The 20,005-nt window shown below is 42.5% G+C and overlaps 1 protein-coding gene across 2 annotated transcripts in view; it reads right to left on the minus strand.

The window, feature by feature from the left end:
- LOC139406972 (ectonucleotide pyrophosphatase/phosphodiesterase family member 1-like) overlaps window positions 1-19,701 on the minus strand; it is a 76,116-nt gene extending 56,415 nt beyond the window's left edge. The window contains exons 1-7 of one of the 2 annotated variants that reach the window (XM_071150192.1): window positions 19,320-19,701; window positions 11,612-11,684; window positions 11,077-11,202; window positions 9,852-9,977; window positions 8,804-8,867; window positions 4,259-4,356; window positions 138-217 (exon numbers count right to left, since the gene is read on the minus strand). In XM_071150192.1, the coding sequence (XP_071006293.1) occupies window positions 138-217; window positions 4,259-4,356; window positions 8,804-8,867; window positions 9,852-9,977; window positions 11,077-11,202; window positions 11,612-11,684; window positions 19,320-19,457 (705 nt within the window). In that variant the 5' untranslated portion in view covers window positions 19,458-19,701. The remainder of the gene's footprint in view (window positions 1-137; window positions 218-4,258; window positions 4,357-8,803; window positions 8,868-9,851; window positions 9,978-11,076; window positions 11,203-11,611; window positions 11,685-19,319) is intronic. The other variant, XM_071150191.1, reaches the window with a different exon arrangement.
- Window positions 19,702-20,005: the final 304 nt, after the last annotated feature.

The raw sequence follows: 20,005 nt of genomic DNA on the forward strand, positions 1-20,005 counted from the left end.
TGGATAAGGTGATTTTTAAAAAAGAAAAAGAAAAGTGAATCCAAAGAGTGAAGCAATTTTCAAATAAACACGTTGTGTATACAATTCTTTACCAAAGTAACTGGTTACATATAAACTAAGAGGAGCGACACCCTTACAGTCACAATGGTGTAGTGGTTGGGGAAGGTCTTGGTGGGATAGGCAGGTCTCATGTACGGGGTAGTGGTGCCACAGTTGCCTGAAATAGAATGAAGTCAAATAAAATAAAAAAATAAAAGCTGCAAAAGAAACAGCTGTGATAGGATCCTAGGATCCTTTACCTAAACAGAATAATTTCCCTGAAATTGTTTGAAAGGATGTCAGACTGCCAAACGCGCAAGTAGCCAAAGAAACAAGGAGCGCGTTCCTCTGCCCAGGCGTTGCTGGCGCCTGCCAGATCTTACAAAGCCTGGATAGGTATTTTATGTATCAGCTAACCACATATGTTATAGCAATCTGCCAGTCAATAATGTGGCACGCAACCATTAGTTGATGCATACAACGTCTGAGCCGGGGAACACAACCAAGCTCATGACTGGCTGAGTTCAAACCAGGTCTCATGCATGTCACTAGACTGTTCCCCATCAAAATCTGTTTAAACTAGAGATATGTTTTTTTGCATTGGCTGCATCTCAATCCACTGCATCTGCCGGCTTTACGCATCTGTGGTGGAAGGTGGCCAAGCTACAGTTGTGTTTGTCAGACCAGGAGATCCGGGAACCAGTTTTTTTTTTAAATCTATGGAAGCATTTAAGTACTTTAGTGCCCATCCCCAAAAATTCTTATATACAGTGCCTTGCGAAAGTATTCGGCCCCCTTGAACTTTGCGACCTTTTGCCACATTTCAGGCTTCAAACATAAAGATATAAAACTGTATTTTTTTTGTGAAGAATCAACAACAAGTGGGACACAATCATGAAGTGGAACGACATTTATTGGATATTTCAAACTTTTTTAACAAATCAAAAACTGAAAAATTGGGCGTGCAAAATTATTCAGCCCCTTTACTTTCAGTGCAGCAAACTCTCTCCAGAAGTTCAGTGAGGATCTCTGAATGATCCAATGTTGACCTAAATGACTAATGATGATAAATACAATCCACCTGTGTGTAATCAAGTCTCCGTATAAATGCACCTGCACTGTGATAGTCTCAGAGGTCCGTTAAAAGCGCAGAGAGCATCATGAAGAACAAGGAACACACCAGGCAGGTCCGAGATACTGTTGTGAAGAACTTTAAAGCCGGATTTGGATACAAAAAGATTTCCCAAGCTTTAAACATCCCAAGGAGCACTGTGCAAGCGATAATATTGAAATGGAAGGAGTATCAGACCACTGCAAATCTACCAAGACCTGGCCGTCCCTCTAAACTTTCAGCTCATACAAGGAGAAGACTGATCAGAGATGCAGCCAAGAGGCCCATGATCACTCTGGATGAACTGCAGAGATCTACAGCTGAGGTGGGAGACTCTGTCCATAGGACAACAATCAGTCGTATATTGCACAAATCTGGCCTTTATGGAAGAGTGGCAAGAAGAAAGCCATTTCTTAAAGATATCCATAAAACGTGTCGTTTAAAGTTTGCCACAAGCCACCTGGGAGACACACCAAACATGTGGAAGAAGGTGCTCTGGTCAGATGAAACCAAAATTGAACTTTTTGGCAACAATGCAAAACGTTATGTTTGGCGTAAAAGCAACACAGCTGAACACACCATCCCCACTGTCAAACATGGTGGTGGCAGCATCATGGTTTGGGCCTGCTTTTCTTCAGCAGGGGCAGGGAAGATGGTTAAAATTGATGGGAAGATGGATGGAGCCAAATACAGGACCATTCTGGAAAAAAACCTGATGGAGTCTGCAAAAAACCTGTGACTGGGACGGAGATTTGTCTTCCAACAAGACAATGATCCAAAACACAAAGCAAAATCTACAATGGAATGGTTCAAAAATAAACATATCCAGGTGTTAGAATGGCCAAGTCAAAGTCCAGACCTGAATCCAATCGAGAATCTGTGGAAAGAACTGAAAACTGCTGTTCACAAATGCTCTCCATCCAACCTCACTGAGCTCGAGCTGTTTTGCAAGGAGGAATGGGAAAAAAATGTCAGTCTCTCGATGTGCAAAACTGATAGAGACATACCCCAAGCGACTTACAGCTGTAATCGCAGCAAAAGGTGGTGCTACAAAGTATTAACTTAAGGGGGCTGAATAATTTTGCACGCCCAATTTTTCAGTTTTTGATTTGTTAAAAAAGTTTGAAATATCCAATAAATGTCGTTCCACTTCATGATTGTGTCCCACTTGTTGTTGATTCTTCACAAAAAAATACAGTTTTATATCATTATGTTTGAAGCCTGAAATGTGGCAAAAGGTCGCAAAGTTCAAGGGGGCCGAATACTTTCGCAAGGCACTGTATAGGGGAGAATGGGTAAGTTGAGCCACCCTCGTTTCTAGGAAACCATACACAAAATGAATTATTTAATTTTGTGTAAATATTTAGGAAGATGTCATACACTCAATGTATAGTGCATTTGGCAGACCCCTTGACTTTCTCCACATTGTTACGTTACAGCCTTATTCTAAAATTGATTAAATTGTTTCCCCCCCCCTCATCAATCTACATACAATACCCCATAATGACAAAGCAAAAACAGGTTTACAGAAATTGTTGCTAATTGATTTAAAAATAAACAAAACTGAAATAACACTTTTACATAGTTATTCAGACCGTTTACTCTACTTTGTTGAAGCACCTTTGGCAGCAATTACAGCATCGAGTCTTCTTGGGTATGACACTACAAGCTTGGCACACCTGTATTTGGGGAGTTTCTCCCATTCTTCTCTGCACATCCTCTCAAGCTCTGTCAGGTTAGATGGGGAGCGTTGCTGCACAGCTATTTTCCGGTCCCTCCAGAGATGTTCGATTGGGTTCAAGTCGGGCTCTGGTTGGGCCACTCAAGGACATTCAGAGACTTGTTCTGAAGCCACTCCTGCATTGTCTTGGCTGTGCTTAGGGTCGTTGTCCTGTTGGAAAGTAAACCTTCACCTCCCTGACCAAGGCCCTTCTCCCCCGATTGCTCAGCTTGGACAGGCGGCCAGCTCTAGGAAGAGTCTTGGTGGTTCCAAACCTCTTCCATTTAAGAATGATGGAGGCCACTGTGTTCTTGGGAATCTTCAATGCTGCAGACATTTTTTGGTACCCTTCCACAGATCTGTAGAGCACTGTCTCAGGACAATTCCTTCGACCTCATGGCTTGGTTTTTGCTCTGAAATGCACTGTCAACTGTGGGACCTTATATAGACAGGTGTGTGCCTTTCCAAATCATGTCCAATCAATTACATTTATCACAGGTGGACTCTGATCAAGTTGTGGAAACAGCTGAAAGATGATCAATGGAAAATAGGATGCACCTGAGCTCAATTTCAAGTCAAATAGAAAAGGGTCTGAATACTTATTTAAATAAGGTATTTTTTATTTTTTTATATACATTTCTAAAAACCAGTTTGTCATTATGGGGTATTGTGTGTAGATTGCTGAGCAACATTTATCATTTAATCCATTTAGAATAAGGCTGGAAAATGTGGAAAAAGTAAAGGCGTCTCAATATTTTCCAAAGGCACTGTATGTATATAGATGTTTGTTAGAAAGAATACTATATTTCCCCTGAAGGAGTGCTGTAAAAAATGGCTCAACTTACCCCACTCTACCGTACGACAGACACTTCAAAGCATACTTCCTTTTGATGTGTGTTTTGACTCTCAGTTATGTTATTCAATACCTTCTATGAGCTAATAGCAGTAAGGCCAAATTCTATCTTTCATCAAATTATTTATTTATTCTAAATCAAATAGCTAAATGATCCTTGGTATGATCATCTTATAACAATTACATATGTTAGCTTGGTATAAACCCAGGCTCGGGTCCGATAGGGGAATAATTTTACAAGGACGGCTCATAATAATGTCTGGAACGGAGTGAATGAAATGGCATCAAACCATGTGTTTGATACCGTTGCACTCATCACGCTCCAGTCATTACCACGAGCCCATCTTCCCCAATTAAAGGCGCCACCGACATCCTGTGATTTATTGTGACCAGAAAGAGACATCTCTAGTTGCTTGTAATCGGACTTCACTTCAACCAAAAAACAAATTTTTGCCAGAAGAATCATTACAACGTCTCACTCCAAATGTTGCCCTCTACGCCAGAAAACGATGGTGTGCTTGGGGGACTGACTTACGTAATTTGTTGATGACTGGAAGAAGACTGCCATAGGCCTTTAAATAACCTGCCCGGAAGCCATCCATAGACACCAGGATCAGAGGGGGTTTGGAAAAACTGGAGGACACAAACAAAACCAGAGAATGAGCTGTATTGAGGTTACATTTAGAAACTCTTCTAGGGGAAAACAGAATATACATTTTCCCTGGAAAGCATGAATCTAAAACCGTCTAAGTCTGGCACAGTGGAGATGTTTACAGTGGAAACAGTTCCAGTAGCTGTGCTGTGACTATGTGGGGGAACACAAAGCAGCCCTTTGTTTGGAGGGGAACTGACGTGAATGGACTGGATGAGGAGAGGCAGGATGGATTTAGCCCACACAGACACACAGCGAGAGGAGGGGCAGGGCAGGAAGAGGCCTGTGGCTAGATGGCTGCATCCAAGATGAATCAAAAGCCTGTGGGTTACACTGGGTTTCCCCTTTCCCTTAAACTGAAACTTTCCCCTTCCCTTTTTCAACAGAAATACAATGCAGGACACAGCCAAATATCTGTTGAACACAATTTTTGCTTTTTCTTTCTCTCTTCCTTCCCCCCTCTTTTCTCCCACATAACAGATAACATAGGCTGGGGTAAGTGACGTTATATTTGAGTTATTTAAGTCTCTCTGTGGTTCTGTAATAGGCGTATAAAACGTATCTATACATCATGACAGAGAGGGTCATACCAGGGTCCTATAAACACCACTAATAAAATAAACCCTAAATTGAAGTTACAGCCAAATAGAAACACCTTAAAAATAAATAACGAGTGACGTCAGTCATAAAAATACAAATAAAAAACGATCAAAAGAAAAAACGTTCATTAGTTCAAAGCCCTTTGGAAAGGACTTAAGACTAAAAATGGACTCGAGACAAAACCAGACATTTACTTTTCCATAGTCTAACAAGTCTGGGGTCACAGCCTTACCACTACACACACATTGGGTTAATCCTGTTTTGTCTCACACTTAAAGTACTTTTTGTCTCACATCTATAGTAGTATTTACAAGTAGAGCAAATGGCCTCAAATTGTGTACAGTACATTGGCGTCATAATGTGCTGTGTTGTCTATAGTACCCACAGATTGTAATGTGACAGTACTCTATGTGTACAGTATACAGCCCTGCATGTCCCCAGGCACCCTCATTTGTTAACTTCTGTGATTGAAAAAGCCTTGGTTTCATGCATGTCAACATCAGAAGCCTCCTCCCTAGGTTTGTTTTACTCACTGCTTTAGCACACTCTGCTAACCCTGATGTCCTTGCCGTGTCTGAATCCTGGCTCAGGAAGGCCACCAAAAATTCTGAGATTTCTATACCCAACTATAACATTCTATGTCAAGATAGAACTGACAAAGGGGGAGGAGTTGCAGTCTACTGCAGAGATAGCCTGCAAAGTAATGTCATACTTTCCAGGTCCATACCCAAACAGTTCGAACTACTAATTTTAAAAATTACTCTATCCAGAAATAAGTCTCTCACTGTTGCCGCCTGCTACCGACCCCCCTCAGCTCCCAGCTGTGCCCTGGACACCATTTGTGAATTGATCGCCCCCCATCTAGCTTCAGAGTTTGTTCTGTTAGGTGACCTAAACTGGGATATGCTTAACACTCCGGCAGTCCTACAATCTAAGCTAGATGCCCTCAATCTCACACAAATCATCAAGGAACCCACCAGGTACAACCCTAAATCTGTAAACAAGGGCACCCTCATAGACGTCATCCTGACCAACTGGCCCTCCAAATACACCTCCGCTGTCTTCAACCAGGATCTCAGCGATCACTGCCTCATTGCCTGTATCCGCTACGGATCTGCAGTCAAACGACCACCCCTCATCACTGTCAAACGCTCCCTAAAACACTTCTGTGAGCAGGCCTTTCTAATCGACCTGGCCCGGGTATCCTGGAAGGATATTGATCCTCCCGTCAGTTGAGGATGCCTGGTCATTCTTTAAAAGTAACTTCCTCACCATTTTAGATAAGCATGCTCCGTTCAAAAAATGCAGAACTAAGAACAGATATAGCCCTTGGTTCACTCCAGACCTGACTGCCCTCGACCAGCACAAAAACATCCTGTGGCGGACTGCAATAGAATTGAATTGTCTCCGCGATATGCAACTGTTCAGGGAAGTCAGGAACCAATACACGCAGTCAGTCAGGAAAGCAAAGGCCAGCTTCTTCAGGCAGAAATTTGCATCCTGTAGCTCTAATTTCAAAACGTTCTGGGACACTGTGAAGTCCATGGAGAACAAGAGCACCTCCTCCCAGCTGCCCACTGCACTGAGGCTAGGTAACACGGTCACCACCGATAAATCCGTGATAATCGAAAACTTCAACAAGCATTTCTCAACGGCTGGCCATGCCTTCCTCCTGGCTACTCCAACCTCGGCCAACAGCTCAGCCCCCCCCCCCCCCCCCCCCGCAGCTACTCGCCCAAGCCTCTCCAGGTTCTCCTTCACCCAAATCCAGATTGCAGATGTTCTGAAAGAGCTGCAAAACCTGGACCCGTACAGATGAGCTGGGCTTGACAATCTGGACCCTCTATTTCTGAAACTATCCGCCGCCATTGTCGCAACCCCCATTTACCAGCCTGTTCAACCTCTCTTTCATATCGTCTGAGATCCCCAAGGATTGGAAAGCTGCCACAGTCATCCCCCTCTTCAAAGGGGGAGACACCCTGGACCCAAACTGTTACAGACCTATATCCATCCTGCCCTGCCTATCTAAGGTCTTTGAAAGCCAAGTCAACAAACAGGTCACTGTCCATCTCGAATCCCACCGTACCTTCTCCGCTGTGCAATCTGGTTTCCGAGCCGGTCACGGGTGCACCTCAGCCACGCTCAAGGTACTAAACGATATCATAACCGCAATCGATAAAAGACAGTACTGTGCAGTCGTCTTCATCGACCTTGCCAAGGCTTTCGACTCTGTCAATCACCATATTCTTATCGGCAGACTCAGTAGCCTCGGTTTTTCTGATGACTGCCTTGCCTGGTTCACCAACTACTTTGCAGACAGAGTTCAGTGTGTCAAATCGGAGGGCATGCTGTCCGGTCCTCTGGCAGTCTCTATGGGGGTGCCACAGGGTTCAATTCTCGGGCCGACTCTTTTCTCTGTATATATCAATGATGTTGCTCTTGCTGCGGGCGATTCCCTGATCCACCTCTACGCAGACGACACCATTCTGTATACTTCCGGCCCGTCCTTGGACACTGTGCTATCTAACCTCCAAACGAGCTTCAACTCCATACAACACTCCTTCCGTGGCCTCCAACTGCTCTTAAACGCTAGTAAAACCAAATGCATGCTTTTCAACCGTTCGCTGCCTGCACCCGCACGCCCGACTAGCATCACCACCCTGGATGGTTCCGACCTAGAATATGTGGACATCTATAAGTACCTAGGTGTCTGGCTAGACTGTAAACTCTCCTTCCAGACTCATATCAAACATCTCCAATCTAAAATCAAATCTAGAATCGGCTTTCTATTCCGCAACAAAGCCTCCTTCACTCACGCCGCCAAACTTACCCTAGTAAAACTGACTATCGTACCGATCCTCGACTTCGGCGATGTCATCTACAAAATAGCTTCCAATACTCAGCAAACTGGATGCAGTTTATCACAGTGCCATCCGTTTTGTTACTAAAGCACCTTATACCACCCACCACTGCGACCTGTATGCTCTAGTCGGCTGGCCCTTTGCTACATATTCGTCGCCAGACCCACTGGCTCCAGGTCATCTACAAGTCCATGCTAGGCAAAGCTCCGCCTTATCTCAGTTCACTGGTCACGATGGCAACACCCGTAGCACGCGCTCCAGCAGGTGTATCTCACTGATCATCCCTAAAGCCAACACCTCATTTGGCCGCCTTTCGTTCCAGTTCTCTGCTGCCTGTGACTGGAACGAATTGAAGAAAAAAAAACAAAAAAACAAATAAAATAAAATTGCTGAAGTTGGAGACTTATCTCCCTCACCAACTTCAAACATCTGCTATCTGAGCAGCTAACCGATCGCTGCAGCTGTACATAGTCTATCGGTAAATAGCCCACCCAATTTGACCTACCTCATCCCCATACTGTTTATATTTATTTACTTTTCTGCCCTTTTGCACACCAATATCTCTACCTGTACATGACCATCTGATCATTTATCACTCCAGTGTTAATCTGCAAAGTTGTAATTATTCGCCTACCTCCTCATGCCTTTTGCACACAATGTATATAGACTCTCTTTTTTTTCTACTGTGTTATTGACTTGTTAATTGTTTACTCCATGTGTAACTCTGTGTTGTCTGTTCACACTGCTATGCTTTATCTTGGCCATGTCGCAGTTGCAAATGAGAACTTGTTCTCAACTAGCCTACCTGGTTAAATAAAGGTGAAATAAAAATAAATAAATAAAATATACTATCAAGCCATCTCAATCAAGTACTATGTGCTGTGCACCACAGGAGGACCTTCAAGTTCAACATTAGATACTGTTTCTCACAGAGAAAGCACAGCAGTAGTTGTGGAAAAGTACTTACCTGGCAGGACATTGGGGTGTTTGAATGTCCTCGCACTCCTCTTCTATCCAGGACTTCACTCCCACTGGAAAATATCATCATCAACCATACTATCTTCACGGAGGATAACTTGAGGCTAATGTGGCTACCTACCAAACACATCAAATCTACAGTATATCTACCAGACTAAAATCTAATACGTGCTTGCAAGCATTGTGCTTGGATTGCGTAGGCTAATGCAAGCTATGGAATGGTGAATGATAGCTGAAATGACCATGAGTTAAAGCTTTATCAGGGTAGTTAGAGTGAGAAGTAAGCCAGTGTTTCTCAACCTTTGGTTCCCGGTGCGGGACTGGTCCTTGAGATGTTTCTGACTGGTCCCTCAGATGGTTAACTCTCTTGACACCAATTGAATCAGTTCTAGATGTCAGAAGGAAGGACCCTAGTTTGTTCGTCCCTGGTACAAAAAGGTGGAGAAACACTGGTCTAAAATGAAAGACTGTCAAGGATAGGGAAAGATTGAGAGGGCCTTATGTTGGGGAATTCCTTCCACCACACAGGAGGAGCTAGAAAAGAGAAATACCAATAAGCAAAAATTACACACACACACACATTATCGCAAAGTGCATATAGGAACTATAGGGAAAACAATGTTTTACAATCTGAGGTGTGGTATTCACACTGTGTATATTCAGCTGCAAATGTACATCTTGAAATCCCTTAACGCAAAGTCCTAACATATGGTATGCATTACTTTCCCTGGGCATACAACCCTACCAACTCTAAACAAACAACTCTCTGAGGGAAATCATAATTAAACCATGTGCAGTGAGGAGGGCCATCACCGGACAGCACTAGGTACACTGTTTGAGTATAGGCCTTTATGTAGGATTGCACAACAGACCTGCGCCAAATACTTCGAAATATTTGAGGTGCCATTGATATAGTGTGGAGCTTGTACTTTTGGGACTATAAAAGCATTAGATAATTATTTTGATGGTCTGTTGAACACACAGATGTATTTTGGGGCTGCAACCCACACAGGGTCAGTTTAGTCTATGGCCTTTACCTTTGCAGGAGCTGTAGTAATTTGCACAGCAGTCCCCTGCTTTCACACAGTCATCCGAGCATGAGCACAGGCTATCGGCCAACCTTTGCTCGCCACAGCGGAATCTGGAGCAGGTCCAGCGCTGACCTGGAGGGGGGAGAGAAATCATTATGACGGAGAAAAAGTGTGAAAATATGTGAGTGTGAAGAAGGGAGAGTGAGGGAAGGACAGAGAGAGTTTATGACAGCGAAAATATGGGCGCACGTGTGAGAGAGTGTACGTGTGTGTATGGTTAGGAGAGTCACCTCCGAGAGACAGCAGTAGCTGAGGAATCGATCATCACTCCTACCACTGTCTGGGACTACCCTATATCCAAACATTTCATCAATGAGTGAACTACAGTTTCTCACAATTGAATATTCTCACAAAGCACTACACTAAAGCAAGTGAGTGATACCCATTAGAACAGACAGACCAACATTCTCTCTCTGACAGCGGTCAAGTGGACAAACTATAAGAGGGATGCTAATCTCAGTCTCAGGAGACATGCTTCAGTGTTACAGCAATCATGGGGAAAATCAAAACAAATTCTGATTTACCATCCCTTCACTATAAATGGGCCTCGCTACTCTCTGGAGGAAGTAGAGGAAACACATGGGTCCCATGATGATTGGGTGGCAAAATTTTAACCACATAGTGTGGGGGAACAACACTGCCCAGATTGCCACACCACACCCAAGCTAGGGGACGGATAGCCACAGTGATAGCCACACAAGGACGGTAAAATGGAAGAGGGGTATTTTGGGGATGCTGTAATGGTCAGCCTCTTCCCAGAGTCAACATTGCATCTGAAGTGAACATTCCAGTCCACATAAAACATGTTTTTGTAATCTGTAGGAGGAGTCTATCCACCCACACATACACCAGTGGAGGCTGCTGAGGGGAGGACAGCTCATAATAATGGCTGGAATGGAGTCAATGGAATCAAACACATCAACAACGTGGTTTCCATATGGTGGATACCATTCCATTGACTCCATTCCAGTCATTAATACAAACCTTCCTCCCTTCAGCAGCCTACACTGACACACACGTACACTCCTCCACCTCCACACACACACACACATAAAAAAGACTAACAACATTAAAGTAGCGCTGGTGGGTAACCTGACCCGTGCTCTCCCGCTCTACATACCTCTGGCAGTGTGGTGTTGCAGTAACACGTGATGTAGGCTGTTGGACTTACCAGGGTCTACGCACACCTCAGTGTAATCAAGACAGCAGTTTCCCTCTTTCTCACAAGACGGGTCACAGTGGCACGATGCAGACTTGTCACTGCTCCCAGTCACACACCTGTTCTTACAGCTCGTCACTACAGGGGATGAGAAGAGTTTTATTATGTTACTCAGGATGTCAACAACGTTACTCAGAATGTAATTTAAGTTACTCAGAATATCATTATGTTACTCAGAATTGGTATCATTTGACAGATTTAAAAAAGGAATCAGTACATCTGATTGGTTTGTTATGGAGGTTTAAGCTAATCCTTAACAGTTTTTTTCTTTTCTCAAAAGAGAGAATAGAAACATTGAAACTGGACAGGGAATGCATTCAATTACAGACTAGAAATGTATTTCTATTTTAGCTGAAAAGCGTTTATGTACTAACGGTTTTCTTTCTGCGTTATAATTGGTTAGTTTTGCACAGTGGCCAAGCTCAAGGGCTAATAGGACAGACAATAAATTGTAAACAGAGTTGGCCAGTTGTTTACTAAACCGTACCTTTAACATTGCAGTGCTGCTTCAAGGCAAATATGACTGTGATGACGGTGATCAACAAGCACAGCAACATTACCTATAGGTGAGAAGAGAAACATCTGAAAAGTTCCCATGTGTAGATATTGATCAAGCACATTTAGTTATAGTCCATTTTACATCAGCAGTTGTCAAAGTGCTAGAACTCAAAGAGCAATACAAGCGGAAGTAAGAGTACAGTGGCCAGAAAACTCTCTAGAAGGAAGAAACTTTGAGAGGAAGAGCGATAGCAAACGTATGTGCCTTGTATAGTCCACAATTACCCTTTTCACAGTATCCTGCTGACCCAAACAGTACAGTGCTAGCTTGGATATTTTCTTTTCACATAGTCCTTTCCAGCACGGTTCCAGTATGGTGGAATCCCCACCACGCCAGCACAGTACAGCTTGGCTCAGCTCAGTTTAGTAGTGTGAAAGGGGTATACAATGCATAGTATCCTGATGAACCATCATAAATGAAGTGCTATGACCCTTCGATATCTTCTCATCCAATTAAAACTATTATCCCGATTGTGAGTGTACTCTAATAGCCTGGTTAAACCAGACTGAACACTATGTAGCACTCAGTCTGATCTAACCAGACTACTACTCTACTTTGTCTGCAACAAGATTTATGATAACCCTGTTCTATTTCACCCAAGTATTCACATTTTCTGGAGCTTATTTTGTGGCTTTTTTATATTTATTGTGTACATGGGATTTTAAATCACTTTCACTGTTAGTAAGGTCAGTAAATCGAGACCGCCAAGTGACATCGCATAACACAGAAAAGTATTGTGTCCGGAAAATTATGAAGAGACAGTTGGCAGCATTCTTTGCCTGCTGCTTTCTTGAGAAACATTATTGTAGCTATAACTGGACATTTTGGGGGTCTAGAGTGCATCAGAAAAAAACATCTCAGTTGGACCTATGTTGAACGAAACCACAGAAACTAAATTTAAAAAATGTGACAAAATTCCTAGAAATAAAAACAACCAAAACGAGTTGAATTAAATAACTATATTCCCCATGTATAATTTTAGAAAATTTGTCATATGACACTCTTTTCCATTCTAACGTAGGACTCTATTCTGTTCGGTGCACAAATCAAAAAAAAGTTGAATTCTCCACATCTGGGTCTTGGCCCTCTCTAATAGAGAAGTAAAAGCAGGTCATAAACGAGCTCCCCTCCTCCTAGCTGCCTGGTGAGCTGCTCTGCCTGGCCCCTTTTGCCCAGGGAAGGGTGAATAGCTGGGGCTTTGTAATTAGCGGGGATATTCAAAGACTGGATCTCACGGGTTTAAAGTTTCAACTAAGTCAGCTAATGATAAAAGGGAAGATATCCAGCAGTCTTATCAACACGGCTTAAAGAGGGTCTCAATAGGGGCTAACAGGACATGTCAGGATTAGTACTGAGGTCTAATTGGCATGGAGTTCTCTCATGATCAATTAAAACCAAGGACCAGTAATAAAGAGCTTGACGTAAAGAAGACAGGTCATCAACTTGGAGTGCTTTGAAAACTCTGAAGATTTTTTTTCAAGGATCAAATGCTGTACAATGTGTGATCTGTCAGGTGTAGCTTGTGTGAGTGAGTGAGTGAGTGAGTGAGTGAGTGAGTGAGTGAGACCTGGCTGGTGTCCTGAGAAGCCAGGACTACAGTGCAGTGCCTAACCGAGTTCTAGGGAAAGCAAACAGACTGTCTGGTGGAAACCTACTGCAGGCGCCTGAGGACACTATACCGGGTTACAGAGTAAATCTCACAACCCCATGTTGGGAGTATATACACACACACCTCAAAAAATGTGTAGTTCGAAAAAAAGGATTTAAAATGATAAAGCATCTCCAGGTTTATTGAGAAAGACTCAACCCTTAACTACTCAAAAATGTAAATATATACACGTTTGATTCCCATGTGCTTTGACTCCTAGTGCCTTGCTATATGCTCAGCATCCTATAAGGAATCCTGTTTTTGGTAGAATTCATGGCAACACGCTCTAATACTGCCATGTGTTGTACTATTTCACAACTCTAAACCAACGTTCGCATAATGATTCCTGTGGGAAATTAACTCATGTTTGACGAGACATGTTGTCCAAGTGCACACGCACACCGATTTGAGACATTGTTGTGGACTGAGCCATTCCTGAATTGAAGGACACAGTAATTACAGGTCAATATACAGCACCAGTCAAAAGTTTGGACACACCTTCTCATTCCAGGGTTCTTTATTTTTTACTATTTTCTACATGGTAGAATAATAGTGAAGACACCAACACTATCAAATAAACACGTGGAATCATGTACTAACTAAAAAAGTTAAATCAAAATATATTTTGCATTTGAGATTCTTCAAAGTAGCCAGTCTTTGTCTTGATGACAGCTTTGCACAATCTTGGCATTCTCTCAACCAGCTTCACCTGGAATGCTTTTCCAACAGTCTTGTGGGAACTCCATATGCTGAGCACTTGTTGGCTGCTTTTCCTTCACTCTGCGGTCCAACTCATCCCAAAACATCTCAATTGGGTTGAGGTCGGGTGATTGTGGAGGCCAGGTCATCTGATGCAGCACTCCATCACTCACCTTCTTGGTCAAATAGCCCTTACACAGCCTGGAGGTGTGTTGTGCCATTGTCCTGTTGAAAAACAAATGATTGTCCCACTAAGTGCAAACCGGATGGGATGGCGTATCACTGTGGAATGTTGTGGTAGCCATGCTGGTTAAGTGTGCCTTGAATTCTAAATAAATCACTGACAGTGTCAGCAGCAAAGCACTATCACACCACCTCCATGCTCCACGGTAGGAACCACACATGGGGAGATCATCCGTTCACCTACTCTGCGTCTCACAAAGACATGGCGGTTGGAACCAAAAATCTTACATTTGGACTCCTCAGACCAAAGGACAGATTCCCACCGGTCTAATGTCCGTTGCTCATGTTTCTTGGCACAAGCAAGTCTTCTTATTATTGGTGTCCTTTAGTAGTGGTTTCTTTGCAGCAATTCGACCATGAAGGCCTGATTCACACAGTCTCCTCTGAACAGTTGATATTGAGATGTGTCTGTTACATGAACTCTGTGAAGCATTTATTTGGGCTGCAATCTGGAGGTGCAGTTAACTCTAAATTATCTTATCCTATGCAGCAGGGTCTTCCTTTCCTGTGGCGGTCCTCATGAGAGCCAGTTTCATCATAGCGCTTGATGGTTTTTCGACAGCACTTGAAGAAACTTTCAAAGTTCTTGAAATGTTCTGGATTGACTGGCCTTCATGTCTTAAAGTAATGATGGACTATCGTTTCACTTTGCTTATTTGAGCTTTTCTTGCCATAATATGGACTTGGTCTTTTACCAAATTGGACTGTCTTCTGTATACCACCCATACACAACTGATTGGCTCAAACGCATTAATTAAGAAAGAAATTCCAGAAATTAACAAGGCACATCGGTTAATTCAAATGCATTCCAGGTGACTACATACAGAAGCTGGTTGAGAGAATGCCAAGAGTGTGCAAAGCTGTCAAGGCAAAGGGTGGCTACTTTGAAGAATCTCAAAAATATTTTGATTTGTTCATACTTTTTTTGTTACTACATGATTCCGTATGTGATATATCATAGTTTTGATGTCTTCACGATTATTTTACAATGTAGAAAATAGTAAATATAAAGAAAAACCCTTGAATGAGTAGGTGTGTCCAAACTTTTGACTGGTACTGTATAACCCCAGAGTCAATGACTGGCATAGGAAGGCTGCCACACTGCGCTCTGGCTTTATGTGTGATAACCACACAGGTCGTCAGAGTGAGCCTGCTTTGTTTATTTTAAAAAGTCTGAGCTGAGTGGACATGCAGTGTCACATGGTGTGTTCCTTGGCAGGAGTTGTCCACTGTATTTTCAATTTTATGAAGGACAGTGAACTATGCCCTTTCATTTTCAACAACTGGCTATCTAAATTGATGATATTGCAGCTAAGAAAGGGACAGGGAAGCGAACCTGGGTCGCTGGCATGAAAGGCAAACACTATGGATTAACTGACTTGGTGGGTAAAGCGGCTCATATAGCAAGAACACTTCAATAGCCATTGATTATTGACGACTATAAACTGGGTAGTTTGGGTCCTGGATGCTGATTGGCTGACACAGCATTCCAGACGTGTATATCAGACAATATTGCGTTCGTAATCAAGTGGGAAGTGGGAATTTACTACATAAGAATAAGAAAAGTCTACTTGAACAATCCACCATCTGGTAATTACTAGTGGGAAACTAGTTCCCACTTCTCCCACATGCTGACCTCTGATGTCACGTACTAAGGAAATGACCTTGAACAGCCTTTTCTGCAATTAAATGCAACAAAACATTTATAAAAATAAAAATAATATTTTTTGAACACTATAACTTGTTTACCAGCATGATAGCTGTACTTTTAGTTTATGGTTTATGCAGCTTGTTGGCCATTAGCCAATCTGCATTTCTCAACAAGTTCAAAGCACATGAATGCATCCAACTTGTATTTACGACTTCACAACTTGTAAATTCCCACCTCCCACTTGATTACGAACAGAGCATATACCACAGTACTATGCAAAACTACTTGTTTAATGTTATATTTATGTTGGTAATGGGGCAGCAGGGTAGCCTAGTGGTTAGAGCGTTGGACTAGTAACTGAAAGGTTGCCAGTTCAAATCCCTGAGCTGACAAGGTACAAATCTGTTGTTCTGCCCCTGAACAGGCAGAACATTTTACACCCACTTCCTAGGCCGTCATTGAAAATAAGAAGTTGTTCTTGCCTATTTAAATAAAGGTAAAAATAAAATCAGTTTATAGTTACACAATCAAGATCTGGGCATGAAGTGCGAAAATGAGTACCATTGACTTGCATTGTGCCACAAATGCAAAAAAAGTTAGCATTTAAATCAGTGGCCAGGTAAACATATTTGCTGTCATACCTTCTCCATTTAAAAAAGGGATAGATCGTGTTTTATATATATTTATATATATTTCCACATTATGAGGTTGGAATGATGAAATTCTGAAAATTATTAAGTGTAATATTTTTTTTTTAAAAGACCGCCTGAAATTTCAGCCTGTTTTGGTGGGATGGTGTAAATTAGTTAAAAGACCAATAAGAAAGAGAGTTCAAAACCTCTCTGCCAATAACAGCTAGTTTTCTTGCCCTCCCCACTCAGATCACCCCCAGACGTGTCCTTTTTATCCACGCAAAACTTGGTGCAAAACAAATCCCACCGTACCTTCCACTATGCAATCTGGTTTCCGAGCTGGTCATGGGTGCACCTCAGCCACGCTCAAGGTCCTAAACGATATCATAACCGCTATCGATAATAGACATGGCCAAGGCTTTCGACTCTGTCAATCACTGCATTCTTATCGGCAGACTCAATAGCCTTGGTTTCTCAAATGACTGCCTCGCCTGGTTCACCAACTACTTCTCAAATAGAGTTAAGTGTGTCAAATCGGAGGGCCTGTTGTCCGGACCTCTGGCAGTCTCTACGGGGGTGCCACAGGGTTCAATTCTCGGGCCGACTCCTTTCTCTGTATATGTATATATATATATATCAATGATGTTGCTCTTGCTGCTGGTTATTCTCTGATCCATTTCTACGCAGATGACATCATTCTGTATACATCTGGCCCTTCTTTGGACACTGTGCTAACAAACCTCCAGACGAGCTTCAATGCCATAAGATCTCCATGCCTCCAACTGCTTTTAAATGCTAGTAAAACTAAATGCATGCTCTTCAACCGATTGCTGCCCGCACCCGCCCGCCCGACTAGCATCACTACTCTGAACGGTTCTGACATAGAATATGTGGACAACTACAAATACCTAGGTGTCTGGTTAGACTGTAAACTCTCCTTCCAGACTCATATTAATAAGCATCTCCAATCCAATATTAAATCTAGAATTGACTTCCTATTTTGCAACAATGCCTCCTTCACTCATGCTTCCAAACATACCCTCGTAAAACTGACTATACTACCGATCCTTGACTTTGGCGATGTCATTTACAAAATAGCCTCCCAACACTCTACACAGCAAACTGGATGCAGTATATCACAGTGCCATCCGTTTTGTCACCAAAGCCCCATATACTACCCACCACTGCGACCTGTATGCTCTCATTGGCTGGACCTCGCTATATATTCATCACCAAACCCACTGGCTCCAGGTCATCTATAAGTCTTTGCTAGGTAAAGCCCCACCTTAGCTCACTGGTCATCATAGCAACACCCACCCGTAGCACACGCTCCAGCAGGTATATTTCACTGGTCAGCCCCAAAGCCAACAACTCAGTTGGCCACCTTTCCTTCCAGTTCTCTGCTGCCTATGACTGGCACGAATTGCAAAAATAACTGAAGCTGGAGTCTCATATCTCACTCTCTAACTTTAAGCATCAACTGTCAGAGTAGCTTACTGATCACTGCACCTGTACATAGCCAATCTGTAAATAGCACACCCAACTACCTCATCCCCATATTGTTATTTATCTTTTTGCACTCCAGTATCTCCACTTGCACATCCTCATCTGCACATCTATCACTCCAGTGTTAATGCTAAATTGTAAGTATTGGTCTCTATGGCCTATTTACTGCCTTACCTCCCTAATCTTCTACATTTGCACACTGTACATAGTTTTTTTTTCTATTGCGTTATTGACTGTACGTTTGTTTATGTGTAACTCTGTGTTGTTGCTTTTATCGCACTGCTTGCTTTATCTTGGCCAGGTCGCAGTTGTAAATGATAACTTGCTCTCAACTGGCCTAACCTAAATAAAAGGTGAAATGAAAAAGAAATAAAAACCACGCCCATGAGTAACCTAGCAACATTCAAAGCCATGCTGATTGGTCAGAGTTTGGACAGGGAACCTGTGACGAAGTTTGCTCGTGCCTGCCATGAACTGCGGGAGGGGCACAGTTTCACTGAAAGCAATTGTAGATAGCTAACATTACATGATTGTCAGTAATAGTGAATCAATGGAGCTAGCTTTGCCCATTCAGCTAGAGCTAGCTACGCAGCATCTTTTAGTTGCCAACTAGCAGAAATGTCATGTAACTAAGTTTTCTAATAGACCTTTCGTTAACCACACTAAGCTAACGCTAGACAACATCAGCCCAATCGGCGTTGTAAAATAGCGAAAACACTTGTTATAATTCAGTTTACTTACCTCCAAAAACAATGCAGCTACCAATCTGGTCAGTCAGGCTCGCTGTAATCACTCACGAAAAAGCTACATGCAACTTCATATCCAAATTCGGGAAAATGCAAGGTATGGATGGCAGTGTTTTGTTTTGGTGGATATTCCGTCTGTATAGCATTCTTCCTTCTCTCACACACCTTTAATTATCACAGGGAACAACCGAACTCTGACCAGTCAGCGGGGCTTTGAAAGTTGCTATCTTTCTTATGGGCATGGTTTTGCAACAAGTTTGGCTGGATAAAAACGATAACCCCCAGACAGTCCTAGCGAAATTCTTGCTTGAGAAATTGCTCTTTGCTAACAAGCTATATGTTTATTTACCTTTTTAATTGAAAAACAAATCCCAGTAAATTGCTTAATTGTTACCTAGAAATTATTTAGATTTTAAGATAAAACAAAAGGCTGCATTGGACCTTGAACTAATAATTCAATAGCCTACACAATTAGATTACAGTAACGAAAAGTTACAATAATGCCACTCACCACAACGATTACCATGCAGTTGTTCGACCTCTTCTTGTGGACCTGTCCACTGTGTCTCATCTGATTGTCTCGACCAGGTGAACCTAGTAAATTGTCAGCATGCTCAGTTGAATGTTCATCCCCTTTGGATATTTCCATTCTGCAGCGTTGGTCACGACAGTTTTTGTCCCAGGAGTTTGTCACAGAAATTATTAGCAGTTTTAAGAGAATAATCGGGTCCCCTTTTTGCCTTCAGATTTTGTAGGTCTCAAAGAAGATTTAAGAACCGCCTTCTTTTTATCTTGACTCTCAAAGTTTGTATTGTAATTCTTTCACCATGTGCAGCCAGCTGAGCCAGGGTGAAGTAGGGTATTGGAGTAGTAACCCTATAATAGTCAAGAGTGAGCCAAGACCACGCGCGCTCAAGTCTGCCCTCTTCACGCTAGAGGAAATATCTAAAATAGACTCCACCATACATATTTAGAGCTAAAGTTGCAACAAGTGTGTTGTGTTGTTTTCAACCAGAACATTTAATATACAATAACTTTTGTTTCTAAGAACATTCTTGAAACGTTCCTTGAACGTTGCACCAATGTTCCCTAAGAGTTTCATGCGATTTGAAGGCTCTCTTTTGGTTGTATGAAGGTAATGGGGAATGTTCTCAGAAGGTTACCATTGGTCCCTAAAGGTTCAAACGGATGGTTTTC

The sequence above is a fragment of the Oncorhynchus clarkii genome, chromosome 4 (genome assembly GCF_045791955.1).
Source record: "Oncorhynchus clarkii lewisi isolate Uvic-CL-2024 chromosome 4, UVic_Ocla_1.0, whole genome shotgun sequence".
Lineage (NCBI taxonomy): Eukaryota > Metazoa > Chordata > Actinopteri > Salmoniformes > Salmonidae > Oncorhynchus > Oncorhynchus clarkii.